The sequence below is a fragment of the Salvelinus alpinus genome, chromosome 13, assembly GCF_045679555.1.
Source record: "Salvelinus alpinus chromosome 13, SLU_Salpinus.1, whole genome shotgun sequence".
Classification (NCBI taxonomy): domain Eukaryota; kingdom Metazoa; phylum Chordata; class Actinopteri; order Salmoniformes; family Salmonidae; genus Salvelinus; species Salvelinus alpinus.
Genome location: NC_092098.1, coordinates 23,229,522 through 23,248,660, shown reverse-complemented (window position 1 = coordinate 23,248,660; position 19,139 = coordinate 23,229,522). Strand labels below are relative to the sequence as shown.

The window sequence follows — 19,139 nt, the reverse complement described above, 5'->3', positions numbered from 1 at the left end:
AAAAACAAAAAGTCATATTTACAAAAAGTTGAGAAGAAAAAACATCCCATGATCCTTCAGAGCTTGAAATACAACTTTTAAAAAGGTCACTCCAGCAAGTAGATCAACAGTCTTCAAAACATTGAACATTCACAACTTTTAGAAGTTCAAAGTTCTAACATGTTGGCGGGAAACATCTAAGTTTAAAGTAGCAGCCATTGTGATTCTGTCTGTTGCAGTCTCCGTGTGATGTCGTCATAAGTGTAGTTGGCACAACCAGCTCAAACAGGTACAGAGACAACGCATCTCTACTGCGCATTGCATTGCCATTCTCAGGATATAGAGACAATTCATCTGAACTGCCCATTGTCCTGGCCATTCTCCAGGTATACAGACACAGCTCACTTGTACTGCCCAATGTCATAGCCATTCTCTGGATATAAATGTTCATCTGTATTGGTTACTCCATTGCTTACCTCTAAAAAAGGAGAGAAAAAAGAAGAGTTCAACTTTGACCCTCACTCTTTTCCATTCTTGATTTGGTTCAGTGGGTTAGTTGGAGAATAGTGCTGGCAACATCAGGGTTGTGGGTTTGATACATGTATGGGCTACATACTGATTATACTGTATGTTTCCGTGTCAACTTCCAACAGTTCTGTCAGTTGCTTTGGATAAAAGTGTCTGCTAAATGCCTATATCATATTTGATTTATTACGGACCTGAGAATATGAGTTTCTCCTTCATGATGTTGACGTCTCGGCTGGGCCGGCGTGTCACAGCACTCAGCATGATCTGCTCTGGGTTGTAGTTCTGCATGCCACTCATCCTCCATCTGACAGGGCGACACCGCACCGTCAGAGACACATTTAGAGTCAATATAAACATAGTCAAATGATGAATACATATTGATGAATACATATCTAAATGAAACAGTGTACACTGAGTACAAGCGTTTGAGCTTCAGACACAAGTAAAGCACAAGGACAGAAAACAACAAAGCAACATGGGAGTCACCCCAGTTACCTGATCAAGTGATAGCTGACAGACGCCAGAGTGCAGCAGAGAAACGTAGCATGCAGATCAGGCAGAACAAAATCAGTCGGAACAGATCAGGCAGAACAGAGGACAAATAGGGAAGAACGAGAGAGAGGAGGGAATGAAAGAGGACATAAGAAAAAAATATGATATGGACAAACAGAAGGAGAGAAATTGCCAGATGAGGAGAAGAGAGACAGGGCAGTGAAAGGGAAAGAGCAGAAGCGTCAGTTTAGAAGCAGAAGGCTACGCAACACAAAGTTCAGAACACACAGACCTTTACATTTACACAACAGTCCTGAGAAACACTTAGTACATCAGACTAGACAATGGAGCAGAGCAGACATATCACTGAAGTGTGTGCATCCAGCTTTATTCGCGGATCAGTGTAGTAGAGAACTTTGCAGTGTTATTACAATACTCTGGAAATACTCAAAAGTGTGAGGGTGAGGGGTATGCTGCAAATACACAACCATTCACAGCTAAATGAAAGGAGATTCAGTTTGATCGTAATGGAAAATGGGAACTTACTTTTGAAAGATGAATATTCCTGTAACTATGGCGATGGAGACAAGATCTGAGGTGATCCAGACTAAGCAGTATTCATATGGGCTCTGTAAACAAGAACAGTTGTTCAGAACCAACAACCACCACTAGATCGCAGCATCACCACAAATATACTATACCTCTTATCATGATGAACATGCGATGACGATCAGAACATGAATGAAACTACTTGAGTTTTAAGTCCTAGTCTCGAGCTGTGTCCTTGGGTCTGCTGCTGTGTCCCCGTGCCTCACTTCGCTCTTACCCAGCTATTCTGCTGTTCCCTAGTCACTATCTGTACTCTCCCCTGCGATCCCCAGCCTCTCTGTGTTGCCTTGCCTCTGTACTGTAGCAGTTAAAAGGGGTACCCAGTCATAGAAAATGTACTGTTACACTCATGGGTATCTTCCATATGTCTATACTGTACTAAAAGTGTAGTTATTGCAATGAAGTGGTGTAGACGGAGATTCTTACCATGAGCCAGATGGGGTAGGGCACCTTGCGGAGGACCTGGGGGGCGTCGGAGGAGACAGAAGGCACTCCGCTGCACCACAGCACTGAGTAAAGCCACGGCTCATTCACCGGGTACACCATCACACTCATGTTGTTCACCAGGAAGTCCCTACAAAGATAAATAGTTATTGGACATGCTGGTCTGTGAGTAACCGTAACGCAGGGTGAGGTTAGGGTTTAAGATAAGATTCTAGGACTTTTTAGATGACATGTTTGGACCTCCCAGATAACATTTTGGACAATCCCAGCAGGTGAATGGTTAGGGTTAGAGTTTGAGAGTAACAGTAGTATGTCTTACTGAATGTCCTTGTTACTGGCCTGTGAGTAGCGCAGGGTGAGGCTGCTGATGCCCCTGTGTCTGAGCTCCTCCACTGACAGTTTCTCTAAGGAGGTCTGCTGCAGCCCCCTGACACGGCCCCTGTCTGTGTCCGGGGTCCATGTCACCTAAAAAAACCACAGGGCACAAGACACAGGGTAAGAGTCTGGACCTGCTTTTTGATTCACACATTTCTACCAATGTTGCTAAGGACTCAGTGACAGATAGATACACAGAAAGTCCTCCTCACCCTCTTCTGTGATATCCCAGACCTCTGGACGGCCCACAGGGTGTCCATGATCCAGGTCTTGTAGTGTGGGTGTTCTGGGGGAGGTCTATGGAGGTTTAACAGGGCTGAGCGGTTGGCCCTGGCTGTCAGGCGGAGCATCTCTACCAGGCTACACACTGTCAGATTCCCCATTCGGTTCCGGTCCCTCCCTGTCAGAGACCCAACCGTCCAGTAGGGGTCGCTCTGGAGAGAGAAGAGAGGTGTTTTATTTTATGAAGTGATGCAAAGTGGAGTGAAAAAATATACTTGGTGTGGGGAGAGGGAAGGGTAGACTAGAGAAGGGGAGAGACTAAGAGAAAGAGCAATACAAGGAGGGGGAGAGACATATACCCATTGAGAGAGAGCGAGAGCGAGAGCGAGAGCGAGAGCGAGAGAGAGAGAGAGAGAGGTACCTCCAAAAACCACTGCCCCGCATTTAGAGAGCGAATCTCTGTCCAATTGAAGAGAGAGGCGTCCTCGTGCTGTTTGTCTGGAAAGACCTTGGCGATGTTAGTGGTCCTTCTCAGGGTGCGGTCTCGCATCAGGAAGGGCACCCCGTCCAGACTGTAGAGGACAGTTGGGAACACAGACTGACATCACTGAACCAGTAACACTTATGTCATTTATGTCACTGCTTTCATAAATAAAATAAAGAGGTTCTGTGGCAATGGGAGTACTAAAATGGGCCTGTAATAACAGGCTATAATGCACTAGTGAAAAGGAATGGATGTGAGATTAAAATGGTCTTAAAACAAGTTGACTATATCAAAGGCAGGGTCAGAATGGGGGTGTTTAGATTTTCTCCATAACCTTTTACACGCTGTGAATGTTGCTATGGCTTCACTACAGAAAGGCCCACCCGTCGTTACCGGTCTACTGTAGAGAACTCATTACTCCTAACATTAAGGTGGTAGGGTGGGGTTAGGTTATTGGCTGGTAGAGTATAGTTGGGTACCTGACGGAGACGTCGGCCTCCAGGGAGCTGACCCCCTGTTGCAGGGCCTTGTTGAAGGACATCAGGGTGTTCTCTGGAGCCAGCTACAGCACAGGACACACACACACACACACACACACACACACACACACACACACACACACACACACACACACACACACACACACACACACACACACACACAGGAGGTACAATGGGTTATCAGGGGTTGTTAGAATTTGATGGCAGTCATTTGAGCTAGTGGTGGAAAGGCAAATTATTTCAGCTTTAATGAAATAGGAAATAGGTTAGCAGCCGAATACATGTGGAGATTCCTTAGGATCTACATGAAGCGACTAGAGAGTAGGGGGCAAGAAGATATTTCTGTAGGGGGACACGGACTCACCATTGGAGCCCCCCGTCTTCCAATGACATCAGGTCGAGGTTTGAGGCTGTTCCTGTCCATGATGCAGGGTGAGGTGATGGCAAGGGGAGCCATGTAGAGGACCAGCAGGAAACTTAGGTAGACAAGCAGCACAATCAAGTGGAACTCTGGGAAGGAGGAAGACCATAAAGTGAGGACATTAGTTCCCAGATTTCTGACTGCTGCTGCAATCATTGTTCATTATCAAACATCTTTATGGTTATAATGATAATAATCATGAAGTAATGTAATAATGTATAATATTGATATTATTGGTATCCTGATTTGAGTTACAGTGAAAGCCAATCAAAATCCAACCCAATACTTACTGGTTCTCCCTGCACGGATCACATGTCCAGCGACCAGCCAACCCAGCGCTGTGACAGCAGCCAGAGCTCCTATGTGCAGGAAAGGACCTGTGGACTGAATTACAACACAGGAAGACAGGAGTTTTATAACCTTGTTCACACACACATACATACACACACACACACACGTAGAGAAACCAACAAATAGAGATGTTGACCTGTAGCGATATAAGAATGATGTCCCATTCGTCCCCCCACACGTCACTGATGGAGACCACCCCACTGACAGTGGTGATCAAGGCAGCCAACACACTAATCTGTGGGGACCAACATATCACAGTTTGATTTGTTCTACACATTCCTATGCAGGGCTAACAGTAACATGGTATTCATTTCCTCATCAGTAGGTCAGAGTTCATTTGAAGGCCTACCTTGTGGATCCAGTAGAGGTTCAGCTGCTGTCCCAGTGAAATATGACAGAGTGCTAAAATCTGGATACGAACAGCGCCACAATCAGGTTATATCTTACTGAACCTGCAGCAGCAACATGTGTTTTACTGTGTGTACAGGCATTTAACCAAACATGAAACTTACTCACCATTAAAAATGTTATGTAACTAAAGCCAACTGCGGTGGTTGCGAGAATGGGGACAGTGCCGTCCTTCCATTCCCCAGAACGGTTGTATAGTAACCTGAGAAAGAGAGACAGAGGGTGTGGAAGGTGAGCCAGTGTCTTGATAAGAAGAGGACCAGCCCTGATAGGAGATATTGAAATATGCACACATTAAATTACTAATTGAAAACTGCCCAAAAGAGAGATTGCTTCTGGGGGACAGAAACAATGGTGCAAACTCAGCTCACAGCCACTCTGGTAAGGACTAACTTACACTCACCAGTTGAATTGGTTGTAGTCATTGTGGGCCTCCAACCAGAAGTAAGCCCAGAAGAGGAGCAGGGAGAAGGTGCTGCACAAGATGATGAACCATGCACATTCCCACTGGTGAACACACAACAGAATGAAGAAGACATGTACTTTCTATAACACTTTTAACATAACGTTCCACAACCTTCAGCTTAAACAATCACACAACGTGTAAAACAAGTTAAAACAAATTACCTCTTAAAACGAAACAAAACCGTATAAAAATCCAATTTTTATGAATTTCCCCTTTGATTGGTAACATAACTTCCACCTTTCATCTGTCCTCTGGCATGACTGGCATGAAAGTCTGGTCAGATTACCAGGCACTTCTCCCATAGTAATTGACTGGATTGAGGGGGGTAAAACAGGTCAGGGGCGCATGCAGAAAGGGAACAAGGTTGCGAAATAGCAAATTTCCCAGTTATAATTATTTTATTGAGGGGAAATGTACTTACTGTGACATGTGGTTGTCTCACCTAGCCATCTTAAGATGAATGCACTAACTGTAAGTCACTCTGGATAAAAGCATCTGGTAAATTACTAAAATGTAAATAAGTAATTATAAAGAATATGGAATAATGTCAGCTGTATTCATGACATCTCTATCTGCCATGTTTTACAACGTTTGCGTACTGAATGTGGCCCAGGTCAGACCACAGCCAGGTGGAGTTGACCAGTGATCAGCTTTACATCTCATGCTGGCCAGACTAGTGCTGCATCTCTTCCACATCTCCTACAGTCTATTATTAGAGGCCTGGCGATAATGTGTAGACGCGTGGTAGTTAAGAGGGGAATACCACATTAACACTTACACTGCACTCAGAGGAAAGGCTAGGAATCTCATCAGTGAGGCCTCACCTTCTGCTGGTTAGAGTTAATGCACAGGGGAGAATGGGAGAGTAGAGGGCTGGTGTTTTAATGAAGTCTGGTTTCTGAGGTAACCACCACACTACTTCTGTTGAGGTAGTCAATTACCTGGTCTCACACAATACTTCACAGCCGTGACAAGACTGTGTGTGTGTGTGTGTGTGTGTCTGTGTGTGTCTGTGTGTGTACAGTGCTGTGAAAAAGTATTTGCCCACTACATAAGTTTCTCTACTGTTGTATATTTTTTATATTGAACATTATCAGATCTCCAACCAAAACCTAATATTAGATAAAGGGAACCTGAGTGAACAAATAACACAACGATTACATACTTATTTCATTTATTTCATAATCAAAGTTATGCAATACCCAATGCCCCTGTGTGAAAAAGTAATTGCCACCTGACACTCAACTGGTTGGTGTGCCACCTTTAACTGCAATGACTCCAATCAAACGCTTCCTGTAGTTGTTGATCAGTCTCTCACATCAGTGTGGAGGAATTTTGTCCCACTCTTGCATACAGAACTTCTTTAACTCAGCGACATTTGTGGGTTTTCAAGCATGACCTGCTGGTTTCAAGTCCTGCCACAACATCTCAATTGGGATTAGGTCTGGACTTTGACTGGCTATTCCAAAACTTCACATTATTGCTTTTTAACCATGTTCATGTTGACTTGATTGAGTGTTTTGGATCATTGTCTTGCTGCCTGACCCAGCTGCGCTTCAGATTCAGCTCACAGACAGATGGCCTGACATTCTCCGGTAGAATTCTCTGATACAGAGCAAAATACATGGTTCCTTCTTTTAAGGCAAGTCGTCCAGGTCCTGAGGTAGCAAAGTATCCCCAAAACATCACACTTCCACCACAATGGGTGACTGTTGGTATTTGGTTCTTACTGTGGAATGAAGTGTTTGGTTTTCGCCAAGCATTATGGACCCATGTCATCCAAAAAGTGATACTTTTGACTCATCTGTCCAGAGAACATTCTTCCAAGAGTCTTGATGATCATCCAGGTGCTTACAGGTGCTTTTTTGGCAAACTTCAGTCAACTTTTTGCATGAGATGGGTCCAATTATGTCTAGCGAAAACCAAACATTGCATTCCAAAGTAAGAAACTCATACCAACGGTGAAGCATGGTGGTGGTAGTGTGATGGTTTGGGGATGCTTTGGTTTGGGGTGACTTGCCTTAATAGAAGGAACCGTCTGTGAGCTGAAGCGCAGCTGGGTCATGCAGCAAGACAATGATCCAAAGCACACAATCAAGTCTACATGAAAATGGCTAAAAAGCATCACATTTGAAGTTATGGAATGGCCTAGTCAAAGTCCAGATATAATCCCAATTGAGATGTTGCAGTTCATGCTTGAAAATAGAGGTCGACCGATTAATCGGAATGGCCGATTAATTAGGGCCGATTTCAAGTTTTCATAACAATCGGCAATCGGTATTGTTGGACACCGATTTTTTTATTTAAAAAATATATATATATTTTTTTTACACCTTTATTTAACTAGGCAAGTCAGTTAAGAACACATTCTTATTTTCAATGACGGCCTAGGAACGGTGGGTTAACTACCTTGTTCAGGGGCAGAACGACAGATTTTTACCTTGTCAGCTCGGGGATTCAATCTTGCAACTTTACGGTTAACTAGTCCAACGCTCTAACCACCTGCCTTACATTGCATTCCACGAGGAGCCTGCCTGTTACGCGAATGCAGTAAGAAGCCAAGGTAAGTTGCTAGCTAGCATTAAACTTATCTTATAAAAAACAATCAATCAATCAATCAATTATAATCACTAGTTAACTACACATGGTTGATGATATTACTAGTTTATCTAGCGTGTCCTGCGTTGCATATAATCGATGCGGTGCGCATTCGCGAAAAAGGACTGTCGTTGCTCCAACGTGTATCTAACCATAAACATCAATGCCTTTCTTAAAATCAATACACAAGTACACAGCAGGACCGCACATTTGTGGCATGCTGGAGGTCATTTTGCAGGGCTCTGGCAGTGCTCCTCCTTGCACAAAGGCGGAGGTAGCGGTCCTGCTGCTGGGTTGTTGCCCTCCTACGGCCTCCTCCACGTCTCCTGATGTACTGGCCTGTCTCCTGGTAGCGCCTCCATGCTCTGGACACTACGCTGACAGACACAGCAAACCTTCTTGCCACAGCTCGCATTGATGTGCCATCCTGGATGAGCTGCACTACCTGAGCCAATTGTGTGGGTTGTAGACTCTGTCTCATGCTACCACTAGAGTGAAAGCACCGCCAGCATTCAAAAGTGACCAAAACATCAGCCAGGAAGCATATGAACTGAGAAGTGGTCTGTGGTCACCACCTGCAGAACCACTCCTTTATTGGGGGTGTCTTGCTAATTGCCTATAATTTCCACCTTTATTCTATTCCATTTGCACAACAGCATGTGAAATTTATTGTCAATCAGTGTTGCTTCCTAAGTGGACAGTTTGATATCACAGAAGTGTGATTGACTTGGAGTTACATTGTGTTGTTTAAGTGTTCCCTTTATTTTTTTGAGCAGTGTATATATTTTTAAACCTGCATATTTAGTTAATATTGCCTGCTAACATGAATTTCGTTGTGTCACTTCTCTTGCAACAGAGTCAGGGTATATGCAGCAGTTTGGGCCGCCTGGCTCGTTGCGAACTGTGTGAAGACTATTTCTTCCTAACAAAGACAGCCAACTTCACCAAACGGGGGATGATTTAACTTCTTATGGCTGGGGGGCAGTATTGAGTAGCTTGGATGAATAAGGTGCCCAGAGTAAACTGCCTGCTACTCAGGTCCAGAAGCTAAGATATGCATATTATTAGTAGATTTTGATAGAAAACAACTGTTTGAATGATGTCTGTGAGTACAACAGAACTCATATGGCAGGCAAAAACCTGAGAAAAAATCCAACCAGGAAGTGGGAAATCTGAGGTTTGTAGGTTTTCAAGTCTTTGCCTATCCAATATACAGTGTAAAATGTGGTCCGATTGCACTTCCTAAGGCTTCCACTAGATGTCAACAGTCTTTAGAACCTTGTTTCAGGCTTCTACTGTGAAGAGGGAGAGAATAAGACCTGTTTGAGTCAGGTGTCTGGCAGAATGCCAAGAGAGTTAGCTGCGTTCCTTTTCCTTTCTAAAGACAAAGGAATTGTCCGGTTGGAATATTATTGAAGATTTATGTTAAAAACATCCTAAAGATTGATTCTATACATCGTTTGACATGTTTCTACGAACTGTAATATAACTTTTTTAACTTTTCATCTGGACTAAGGGCCTGCGCCTCTTGAATTTGAAATTGTGAACTAAACGCGTGAACAAAAAGGAGGTATTTGGACATAAATGATGGACTTTATCGAACAAAACAAACATTTATTGTGGAACAGGGATTCCTGGGAGTGCATTCCGATGAAGATCATCAAAGGTAAGTGAATATTTATAATGCTATTTCTGACTTGTTGACTCCACAACATGGCGGGTATCTGTATGGCTTGTTTTGGTCTCTGAGCGCTGTACTCAGATTATTGCATGGTGTGCTTTTTCCGTAAAGCTTTTTTGAAATCTGACACAGCGGTTGTATTAAGGAGAAGTATATCTTTAATTCCATGCATAACACTTGTATTTTCATCAACATTTATGATGAGTATTTCTGTAAATTTATGTGGCTCTCTGCAAAATCACCGGATGTTTTGGAAGCAAAACATTACTGAACATAACGCGCCAATGTAAACTGCGATTTTTGGATATAAATATGAACTTTATCAAACAAAACATACATGTATTGTGTAACATGAAGTCATATGAGTGTCATCTGATGAAGATCATCAAAGGTTAGTGATTCATTTTCTCTCTATTTCTGCTTTTTGTGACTCCTCTCTTTGGCTGGAAAAATGGCTGTGTTTTTCTGTGACTTGGCGCTGACCTAACATAATCGCATGGTATGCTTTCGCCATAAAGCCTTTTTGAAATCGGACACTGTGGTGAGATAAACTTATTGTTAATCTTTAAAATGGTGTAAAATACTTGTATGTTTGAAGAATTTTAATTATGAGATTTCTGTTGTTTGAATTTGGCGCCTGTCTGACCTTAGAGATCCTTTTTATGTCTCTATTTGGTTTGGTCAGGGTGTGATTTGGGGTGGGTATTCTATGTTCTTTAGTTCTATTATTTGTATTTCTATGTTTTGGCCGGGTAGGGTTCTTGAGAACCATACTTAGGTAGCCCTTTTTCCCACCTGTCTTTGTGGGAGGTTAACTTTGTTTGTGGTACATAGCCCTTTAGATTCACGGTTGTTTTGGATTGTTTATTGTTTTTGTCGGCGTCATATAAATAAAGGAATATGTACGCTCACAACGCTGCGCTTTGGTCTATTTCTGTTGATGGCAGTGACAGCGCCGTGCGCTTTCACTGGCTGTTGTCAAATCGATCCCGTTAACGGGATTTCATCCATAAGTTAACAAAAGCACATTTGTGAAAAAAGCACAATCGTTGCACAACTGTACCTAACCATAAACATCAATGCCTTTCTTAAAATCAATACACAGAAGTATAATTTTTTAAACCAGCATATTTAGCTAAAAGAAATCCAGGTTAGCAGGCAATATTAAAAAGGTGAAATTGTGTCACTTCTCTTGCGTTCATTGCACGCATAGTCAGGGTATATGCAACAGTTTGGGCCGCCTGGCTCGTTGCGAACTAATTTGCCAGAATTTTACGTAATTATGACATAACTTTGAAGGTTGTGCAATGTAACAGGAATATTTAGACTTATGGAAGCCACCCGTTAGATAAAATACGGAACGGTTCTGTATTTCACTTAAAGAATAAACTTTTTGTTTTCGAGATGATAGTTTCCGGATTCAACCATATTAATGACCTAAGGCTCGTGTTTGTGTGTTATGTTATAATTAAGTCTATGATTTGATAGAGAAGTCTGACAGTGATGGTAGGCACCAGCAGGCTCGTAAGCATTCATTCAAACAGCACTTTCATGCGTTTTGCCAGCAGCTCGTCGCTGTGCTTCAAGCATTAGCTGTTTATGACTTCAAGCCTATCAACTCCCGAGATGAGGCTGGTATAACCGATGTGAAATGGCTAGCTAGTTAGCGGGGTGCGCGCTAATAGCGTTTCAAACATCACTCGCTCTGAGACTTGGAGTAGTTGTTCCCTTTGCTCTGCATGGGTAACGCTGCTTCGAGGGTGGCTGTTGTCGATGTGTTCCTGGTTCGAGCCCAGGTAGGAGCGACGGAAGCTATACTGTTACACTGGCAATACTAAAGTGCCTATAAGAACATCCAATAGTCAAAGGTATATGAAATACAAATCGTATAGAGAGAAATAGTCCTATAATTCCTATAATAACTACAACCTAAAACTTCTTACCTGGGAATATTGAAGACTCATGTTAAAAGGAACCACCAGCTTTCATATGTTCTCATGTTCTGAGCAAGGAACTTAAACGTTAGCTTTCTTACATGGCACATATTGCACTTTTACTTTCTTCTCCAACACTTTGTTTTTGCATTATTTAAACCAAATTGAACATGTTTCATTATTTATTTGAGGCTAAATTGATTTTATTGATGTATTATATTAAGTTAAAATAAGTGTTCATTCAGTATTGTTGTAATTGTCATTATTACAATTTTTCTTTTAATTTATAAAAAAATTGGCCGAATAATCGGTATCGGCTTTTTTTGGTCCTCCAATAATCGGTATCGGCGTTGAAAAATCATAATCGGTCGACCTCTACTTGAAAACCCACAAATGTTGCTGAGTTAAAGCGGTTCTGCATGCAAGAGTGGGCCAAAATTCCTCCACAGTGATATGAGACTGATCAACAACTACAGGAAGCATTTGGTTGCAGTCATTGCAGCTTAAGGTGGCAGAACCAGTTATTGAGTGTAAGGGGGCAATTTATTTTTCACATGGGAATTGGGTGTTGCATAACTTTGTTAATTAAATAAATAAAATCAGTACAATTTTTGTTATTTGTAAACTCAGGTTCCCTTTATCTAATATTTTGGTTGAAGATCTGATAACATTCAGCATAAGTAAAAATATGCTAATATTGAGAAAATCAGGAAGGGGGCAAACACTTTTTCATGGCACTAAAAGGAGTAATGTCAGACTCTGGACCTAATGTGACAAATAGAGGTAATAGAAAGTGACATGGGGAAGGGGCTCTGACAATGTCAGGTTTTATTTAATTGGTTTAAGGTTGACTTACGCTGAGGTGAAAGTGCATAGGTGTAGGACTACAGCCACATTATGAATCTAACACTCACTCAAGAACAGTTGGAGGAAGCAGGGTTGGGTTGAATTTTATTTTCGATTCCGTTAATTCAGGAAGTTAGCTAGTGCTGGGAGAGAACCAAGGATAATAATATTTTCTGCACCTTTCGCAGACAACACATTACAGTGGGTGATCATACCTCTCACACACCTTTAAAACTCAAGGGGGTAGAAATATCCACATAGTAGTTCCTGAAAACCATGAAGTCCAGCCAGTGACCCCAGCCTGGTTCTTCTCCCTGAGCTCCATAGACCATCTGTGGTTACTGGTTTATCAATAGAGGGATGATGGGGCTCAGAGTTAACTCTCTTAAGTTTCACTGAAAAACACTCTCCCACTGGACAAACACTAAGTGCACATTAGCACATTTCACTGTTTCTCAACTCTGGTCCTTAGGTACCCCCAGTCATATTGGGCAAACAGGAAGCATCCCTATGCCGAGTCGAAATGAATCATTTTGCAGACTGCACCTTTCCAGGTGTAGTCTTTTTTTTAACGATATGTGAGATACATCAACCAGCCCAGTGCACAGCCAGTCACTGTGGAAGTCATTTTACAGTATAGTAGGGCCATTTCAGACACAACCATAACCAACCACACTATCGATGATACAGGAAGTCAGTCTTTAGCACAGTGCCATTGTCACCAAGCTGATGACGTCTAATTCTGACGTCCTTCTAATCCCATCACTTCCTCCTCCAGACTGTGCCTTGGCTTCATTCTCCTTCCCTCTCTAACGTCTTCACAGCCTGCTAATTATAACCCTGCTAGACAGTGCTGCCCTACCACACTGTTTCATCTATTGAGAAGAACATTGATTCATCACAATGAAGTAGCTAAGTCAGAGAAACAGTATGACTACCTACCATTTCTGGCAAACCTCCTCAGACTGACGTGTACATCTCACTTCTGTATGATACAGTACTATGCACACTTATTATCCTATGGATTTTGCCATATCAGGAGCATGGTACTACATGAAAATAGGTACATAAAAATAGGACAAATATAATTTGTGTCTCAATGACAACTGATGGAGCTATGAATCCAACTCCAGCTGGAAATGTAACTTGTTCAGCATGGGCTGCTTTATGGTTTGCTAATCTTGAGCGAAAGCGTTTCTAGGTCATTAATTACAAAGTTCTCTATGGGCTTGAAGAGCAGGACAGAGGTAACCTGTTTCTGAGAAATAACAACCTACCACTCAAAGTAATACCACTAAGTACCAGAAGAGAAAGCGATGATATACAAACACAGGAGGGTCAACTCAGGCCTGGGAATCACAGTAGCACTATCTCAATGGTCAAGTCAATAGCAGAATGAACTCTAATAATAAGAGTCAGAGAGATAGGTATTGTAAGAGAGTTGCATTTAGAATGTGTAGGGATGTACATGTGATTCTCATTGATGTGTATTTGGATGATATGAATGTCTATGTGCATGAGTGTGCACGTGTGCGCGTGTGAGTGAGTGCTTTGTAAATGGAGAGAGGGAAAGCAGGTGTGCAGCTGTGTGTTTGTATTTTTCCTCTTGGTCAGCACCTCATTACTGCCCCGCTCACACATTCCCTACTAACTGGCCTAATTTATGGACAACATACTGGGTTTTTGTAGTCCAATGACAAGTTAAGAACAGCAGTCTGCACACACAGCTGGGAATCTGGGTAGAAGCATTATATTAAAACACCCCCATTGACTTCTACAACAAGCTTATGGCTACCAATGCCTGCCATAAACCTAATACTTTACAATGAGCAAAGTTTTACAGACCACTATTTACAGAAAATATCATTTGAGTTACATTTAATAATATTACATTTTTTAAAGTATGCTATTGGATAAATTTAACAATTTAACAAGGACGGTAGCTATAATAAAGCTTTCCTGAAAGGTTGAATGCATTGGATAACTCAGACTTTTGCTTTTGGTAAATACTTGCTTGCCTGCCTGTCTGTCTGTCACTTTTTTCTTGTATGAAGAGGCTTGAAAAGATTTCTGGGCCTCCAGAACAGAATCAGACAAATGGTAAACGTTTCAATTATTCCTGAGGTGTGATAAGGTTTCAATGCAGGATGGGCAGAACTATGTTCTGCTAGCCCTTTAGTGAGTTGAGTGTTATAGTACACACTGACCTCTATAGCAATGCACACTACTCACTCTACACTCTGCACCCTTCTAGACAAGAAAATACAGTACATGGTAACATTTTACAGAAAGCTGACAGGTATAACACTTTATTACTTGTTATAAGCACCTATGAACTATAATGTCTTATTATAAGGCTTATAATATGTTATTTATCTCCAGGAAGCATATATCTAAGGTAGGGGTCATTCAGGCAGGCTCTTGCTGGGCAGGCTGACTGATATCGTTGTGCTCCATCTCACACGTGTCAGGTTACTGTATCTAAGTCCCCAAAACAAGTTCACTGTTCTTTCCCTGCAGGTGATACGTCTCCTGGCTTTGTTTTGCTTACAAACAAGCCTCACTATCAGTGTTGGAAATTCATCTGTCACTCGTGGTCTGAACAAGGCAGTTCTTCAATTAACAGACTTCTGTTGTGTAGTGACATTTTTACTACTGTTGCCCCTCACTGCTCGTAGCCCTACACTGCCCAAATACCTACTTTCATGCCAGTGGCCTAAAATAAAAGCTAAGCAAAGTTTTGTAAAACTGTCCACTGAGAGCAAGGCTGGTTTCATCATTTAGCTCAACACAGCTGCTGACGTTTGCCAAGCTTTTCATTGCTTACACTAAAATCTCAAAGTAGCCTATCCATAAAAACATATCAGACGGTAACCAGTTCATGAAAGATCATTCTGGTTTAAACATCAAATCAAATCAAATCAAATTTTATTAGTCACATACACATGGTTAGCAGATGTTAATGCGAGTGTAGCGAAATGCTTGTGCTTCTAGTTCCGACAATGCAGTAATAACCAACAAGTAATCTAACCTAACAATTCCACAACTACTACCTTATACACACACACAAGTGTAAAGGGATAAAGAATATGTACATAAAGATATATGAATGAGTGGTGGTACAGAACGGCATGGCAAGATGCAGTAGATGGTATAGAGTACGGTATATACATATGAGATGAGTACTGTAGGGTATGTAAACATAAAGTGGCATAGTTTAAAGTGGCTAGTGGTACATGTATTACATAAAGATGGCAAGATGCAGTAGATGATATAGAGTACAGTATATACATATGAGATGGGTAATGTAGGGTATGTAAACATTATATTAAGTGGCATTGTTTAAAGTGGCTAGTGGTACATTTTTACATAATTTCCATAGTGATTCCACTTTGGTACTTGGAGCTAAATCAGGTGCTGCAGTAGTGCTAATGACAGCCTAATAAACAGGCTAGCCGACTTTTGTTCTACATCCTGTACAGGGACACACACACACGCACAGACACACCCACACACACAAACTGTGCTTGTGAAAGTGTATCAATCCCTATATCGGTAACTCATCATTATCATTGATGATTTGCGGTCTCATGCTGCTCAGTAAATGTCCGATGAGGAGATCCAAAGCGTTTTCTATTGAGCTCAAAGCCTAGTTATTAACGCAGGCTTTCCAGCCATGCATCATTAGCACAGATCCCCTGTTTTGGCCTCAATCCATGTGGGTAAATAGATATTATGTCTTACAGTCATTCAGTACGGGTTATATATGTTTTACTCCTTAAAGGGGCATCAGTTTGTCTCAGTTTGATTAGGTGAGTGAAAGGGCATCAGTTCCTTTGGAATTTGATACTGAGGCCTAGCTTACCCCAGTCTGTGCCACACGGCGATGAGAGGAGACAAGACGACAGGTCTCTCTGTACATCACTCCCTTTAATAATAAGTCAGTTGACTGATTGAGGACAAGAGTGGTCTTCCGTAACAAGTCCAGGCATGTTGCCAGCATGTGCAATTAAAGGTCAGGACAATCTAACTCTCAGATATTCCATTGATTGGTATGAGAAGAGAACATACCAATACACCCATAATTTGTCCACAACAGAACATCTTGTGACATTTGCATTCGTCTTTACTCTCACCTTGGAGCTGTTGTCATGGGAACGCTGGTAGCGTTTCCAGCGGCAGCCATAGATCCCAGTGAGGAAGGACAAACACAGCTGCTTCTCATAGACCTGCTGCAAGGGTTGGTGCTTCACCATGCTCCTTCAGCCTCGGCTCGCCACCGGTCCGCTAGCATCCCACACTGAACAGGGAACACTGCAGGGAAAAAAGACAGGAGTCAGAAACATATTGAAGATAATTCAAGACTGGAGAAATAATGTTGAGAGGAGAAAGTAGAAGGAAAATTTGAAAATATTATATCTTGAAGGAAGATGGGCCAAAAGGAATTTGTTGTCAGAGTGTTTGTGTAGAAGACCATTTATTACATTTTCCAGTTACTCAACATGGTGCCTGTCTTTTCATTAACTGAACTCCATGGTGATCGTTGTGAGGAACAACAGGAACCCTATAAAACCTGCATGAATACTGTGACTTAGTCATGTAAGGGGTAGTCGGGTTGTGGATCAGTGGATTGGTTGCTCTCTCTGCTAGGGTTGGGCGGTATCCTGATTTTCAAACCGTTCCTGTACCATACCGGGTATACAGTATTATATATATATATCCTTGTGTGCATTGACGGTAATACTATATACCCATTATGGTACAGGAATGGTATGAATATTATATATATATATATATTTATACACACACATTGGGGCAAAAAAGTATTTAGTCAGCCACCAATTGTGCAAGTTCTCCCACTTAAAAAGATGAGAGGCCTGTAATGTTCATCATAGGTACACTTCAACTATGACAGACAAAATGAGAAAAGAAATCCAGAAAATCACATTGTAGGATTTTTAATGAATTTATTTGCAAATTATGGTGGAAAATAAGTATTTGGTCAATAACAAAAGTTTCTCAATACTTTGTTATATACCCTTTGTTGGCAATGACAGAGGTCAAACGTTTTCTGTAAGTCTTCACAAGGTTTTCACACACTGTTGCTGGTATTTTGGCCCATTCCTCCATGCAGATCTCCTCTAGAGCAGTGATGTTTTGGGGCTGTTGCTGGGCAACCCGGACTTTCAACTCCCTCCAAAGATTTTCTATGGGGTTGAGATCTGGAGACTGGCTAGGCCACTCCAGGACCACTCCTTCGTTGCCCGGGCGGTGTGTTAGGGATCATTGTCATGCTGAAAGACCCAGCCACGTTTCATCTTCAATGCCCTTGCTGATGGAAGGAGGTTTTCACTCAAAATCTCACGATACATGGCCCCATTCATTCTTTCCTTTACACGGATCAGTCGTCCTGGTCCCTTTGCAGAAAAACAGCCCCAAAGCATGATGTTTCCACCCCCATGCTTCACAGTAGGTATGGTGTTCTTTGGATGCAACTCAGCATTCTTTGTCCTCCAAACACGATGAGTTGAGTTTTTACCAAAAAGTTCTATTTTGGTTTCATCTGACCATATTACATTCTCCCAATCTTCTTCTGGATCATCCAAATGCTCTCTAGCAAACTTCAGACGGGCCTGGACATGTACTGGCTTAAGCAGGGGGACACGTCTGGCACTGCAGGATTTGAGTCCCTGGCGGCGTAGTGTGTTACTGATGGTAGGCTTTGTTACTTTGGTCCCAGCTCTCTGCAGGTCATTCACTAGGTCCCCCCGTGTGGTTCTGGGATTAGGTACCGAGATGAGATCCTCAGACCCCTTGTGAGACCATATGCTGACACATGCACATTTGTGTCCTGCTGGAGGTCATTTTGCAGGGCTCTGGCAGTGCTCCTCCTTGCACAAAGGCAGAGGTAGCGGTCCTGCTGCTGGGTTGTTGCCCTCCTACGGCCTCCTCCACGTCTCCTGATGTACTGGCTTGTCTCCTGGTAGCGCCTCCATGCTCTGGACACTACGCTGACAGACACAGCAAACCTTCTTGCCACAGCTCGCATTGATGTGCCATCCTGGATGAGCTGCACTACCTGAGCCACTTGTGTGGGTTGTAGACTCCGTCTCATGCTACCACTAGAGTGAAAGCACCGCCAGCATTCAAAAGTGACCAAAACATCAGCCAGAAAGCATAGGAACTGAGAAGTGGTCTGTGGTCACCACCTGCAGAACCACTCCTTTATTGGGGGTGTCTTGCTAATTGCCTATAATTTCCACCTTTTGTCTATTCCATTTGCACAACAGCATGTGAAATTTATTGTCAATCAGTGTTGCTTCCTAAGTGGACAGTTTGATTTCACAGAAGTGTGATTGACTTGGAGTTACATTGTGTTGTTTAAGTGTTCCCTTTATTTTTTTGAGCAGTGTATACACACTGCATTCGGAAAGTATTCATACCCTTCACGTTTTCCACATTTTGTTACGTTACAGCCTTCTAAAATGGATAAAATATTTTTTTCCCTCATCAATCTAGACACAATACCCCATAATGATGAAGCAAAAACTGTTTTTTAAAAATATTTTTGCAAATGTATTAAACATAAAAAAGGGAAATATCACATTTACATAAGTATTCAGACCCTCTACTCAGTACTTTGTTGAAGCACCTTTGGCAGCGATTACAGCCTCGAGTATTCTTGGATATGAAGCTACAAGCTTGGAACACCTGTACTTGGGGAGTTCCTCCCATTCTTCTCTGCAGATCCTCTCAAGCTTTTTCAAGTTGGATGGGGAGTGTTGCTGCACAGCTATTTTC

General features: G+C 42.2%; 1 protein-coding gene across 2 annotated transcripts in view; it reads right to left on the bottom strand.

The window, feature by feature from the left end:
• Positions 1-212: 212 nt before the first annotated feature.
• The window catches only part of LOC139537411 (glycerophosphodiester phosphodiesterase domain-containing protein 5-like), a 52,732-nt gene continuing 33,805 nt past the window's right edge, over positions 213-19,139 (bottom strand). For both annotated transcript variants that reach the window (XM_071338664.1, XM_071338665.1), the window contains exons 2-16: positions 16,475-16,652; positions 5,217-5,320; positions 4,922-5,015; positions 4,755-4,814; positions 4,542-4,640; positions 4,345-4,438; positions 3,998-4,143; positions 3,613-3,695; positions 3,071-3,221; positions 2,640-2,861; positions 2,372-2,517; positions 2,035-2,182; positions 1,546-1,628; positions 699-811; positions 213-457 (exon numbers count right to left, since the gene is read on the bottom strand). In XM_071338664.1, the coding sequence (XP_071194765.1) occupies positions 381-457; positions 699-811; positions 1,546-1,628; positions 2,035-2,182; positions 2,372-2,517; positions 2,640-2,861; positions 3,071-3,221; positions 3,613-3,695; positions 3,998-4,143; positions 4,345-4,438; positions 4,542-4,640; positions 4,755-4,814; positions 4,922-5,015; positions 5,217-5,320; positions 16,475-16,594 (1,740 nt within the window). In that variant the 5' untranslated portion in view covers positions 16,595-16,652 and the 3' untranslated portion in view covers positions 213-380. The remainder of the gene's footprint in view (positions 458-698; positions 812-1,545; positions 1,629-2,034; positions 2,183-2,371; positions 2,518-2,639; positions 2,862-3,070; positions 3,222-3,612; positions 3,696-3,997; positions 4,144-4,344; positions 4,439-4,541; positions 4,641-4,754; positions 4,815-4,921; positions 5,016-5,216; positions 5,321-16,474; positions 16,653-19,139) is intronic.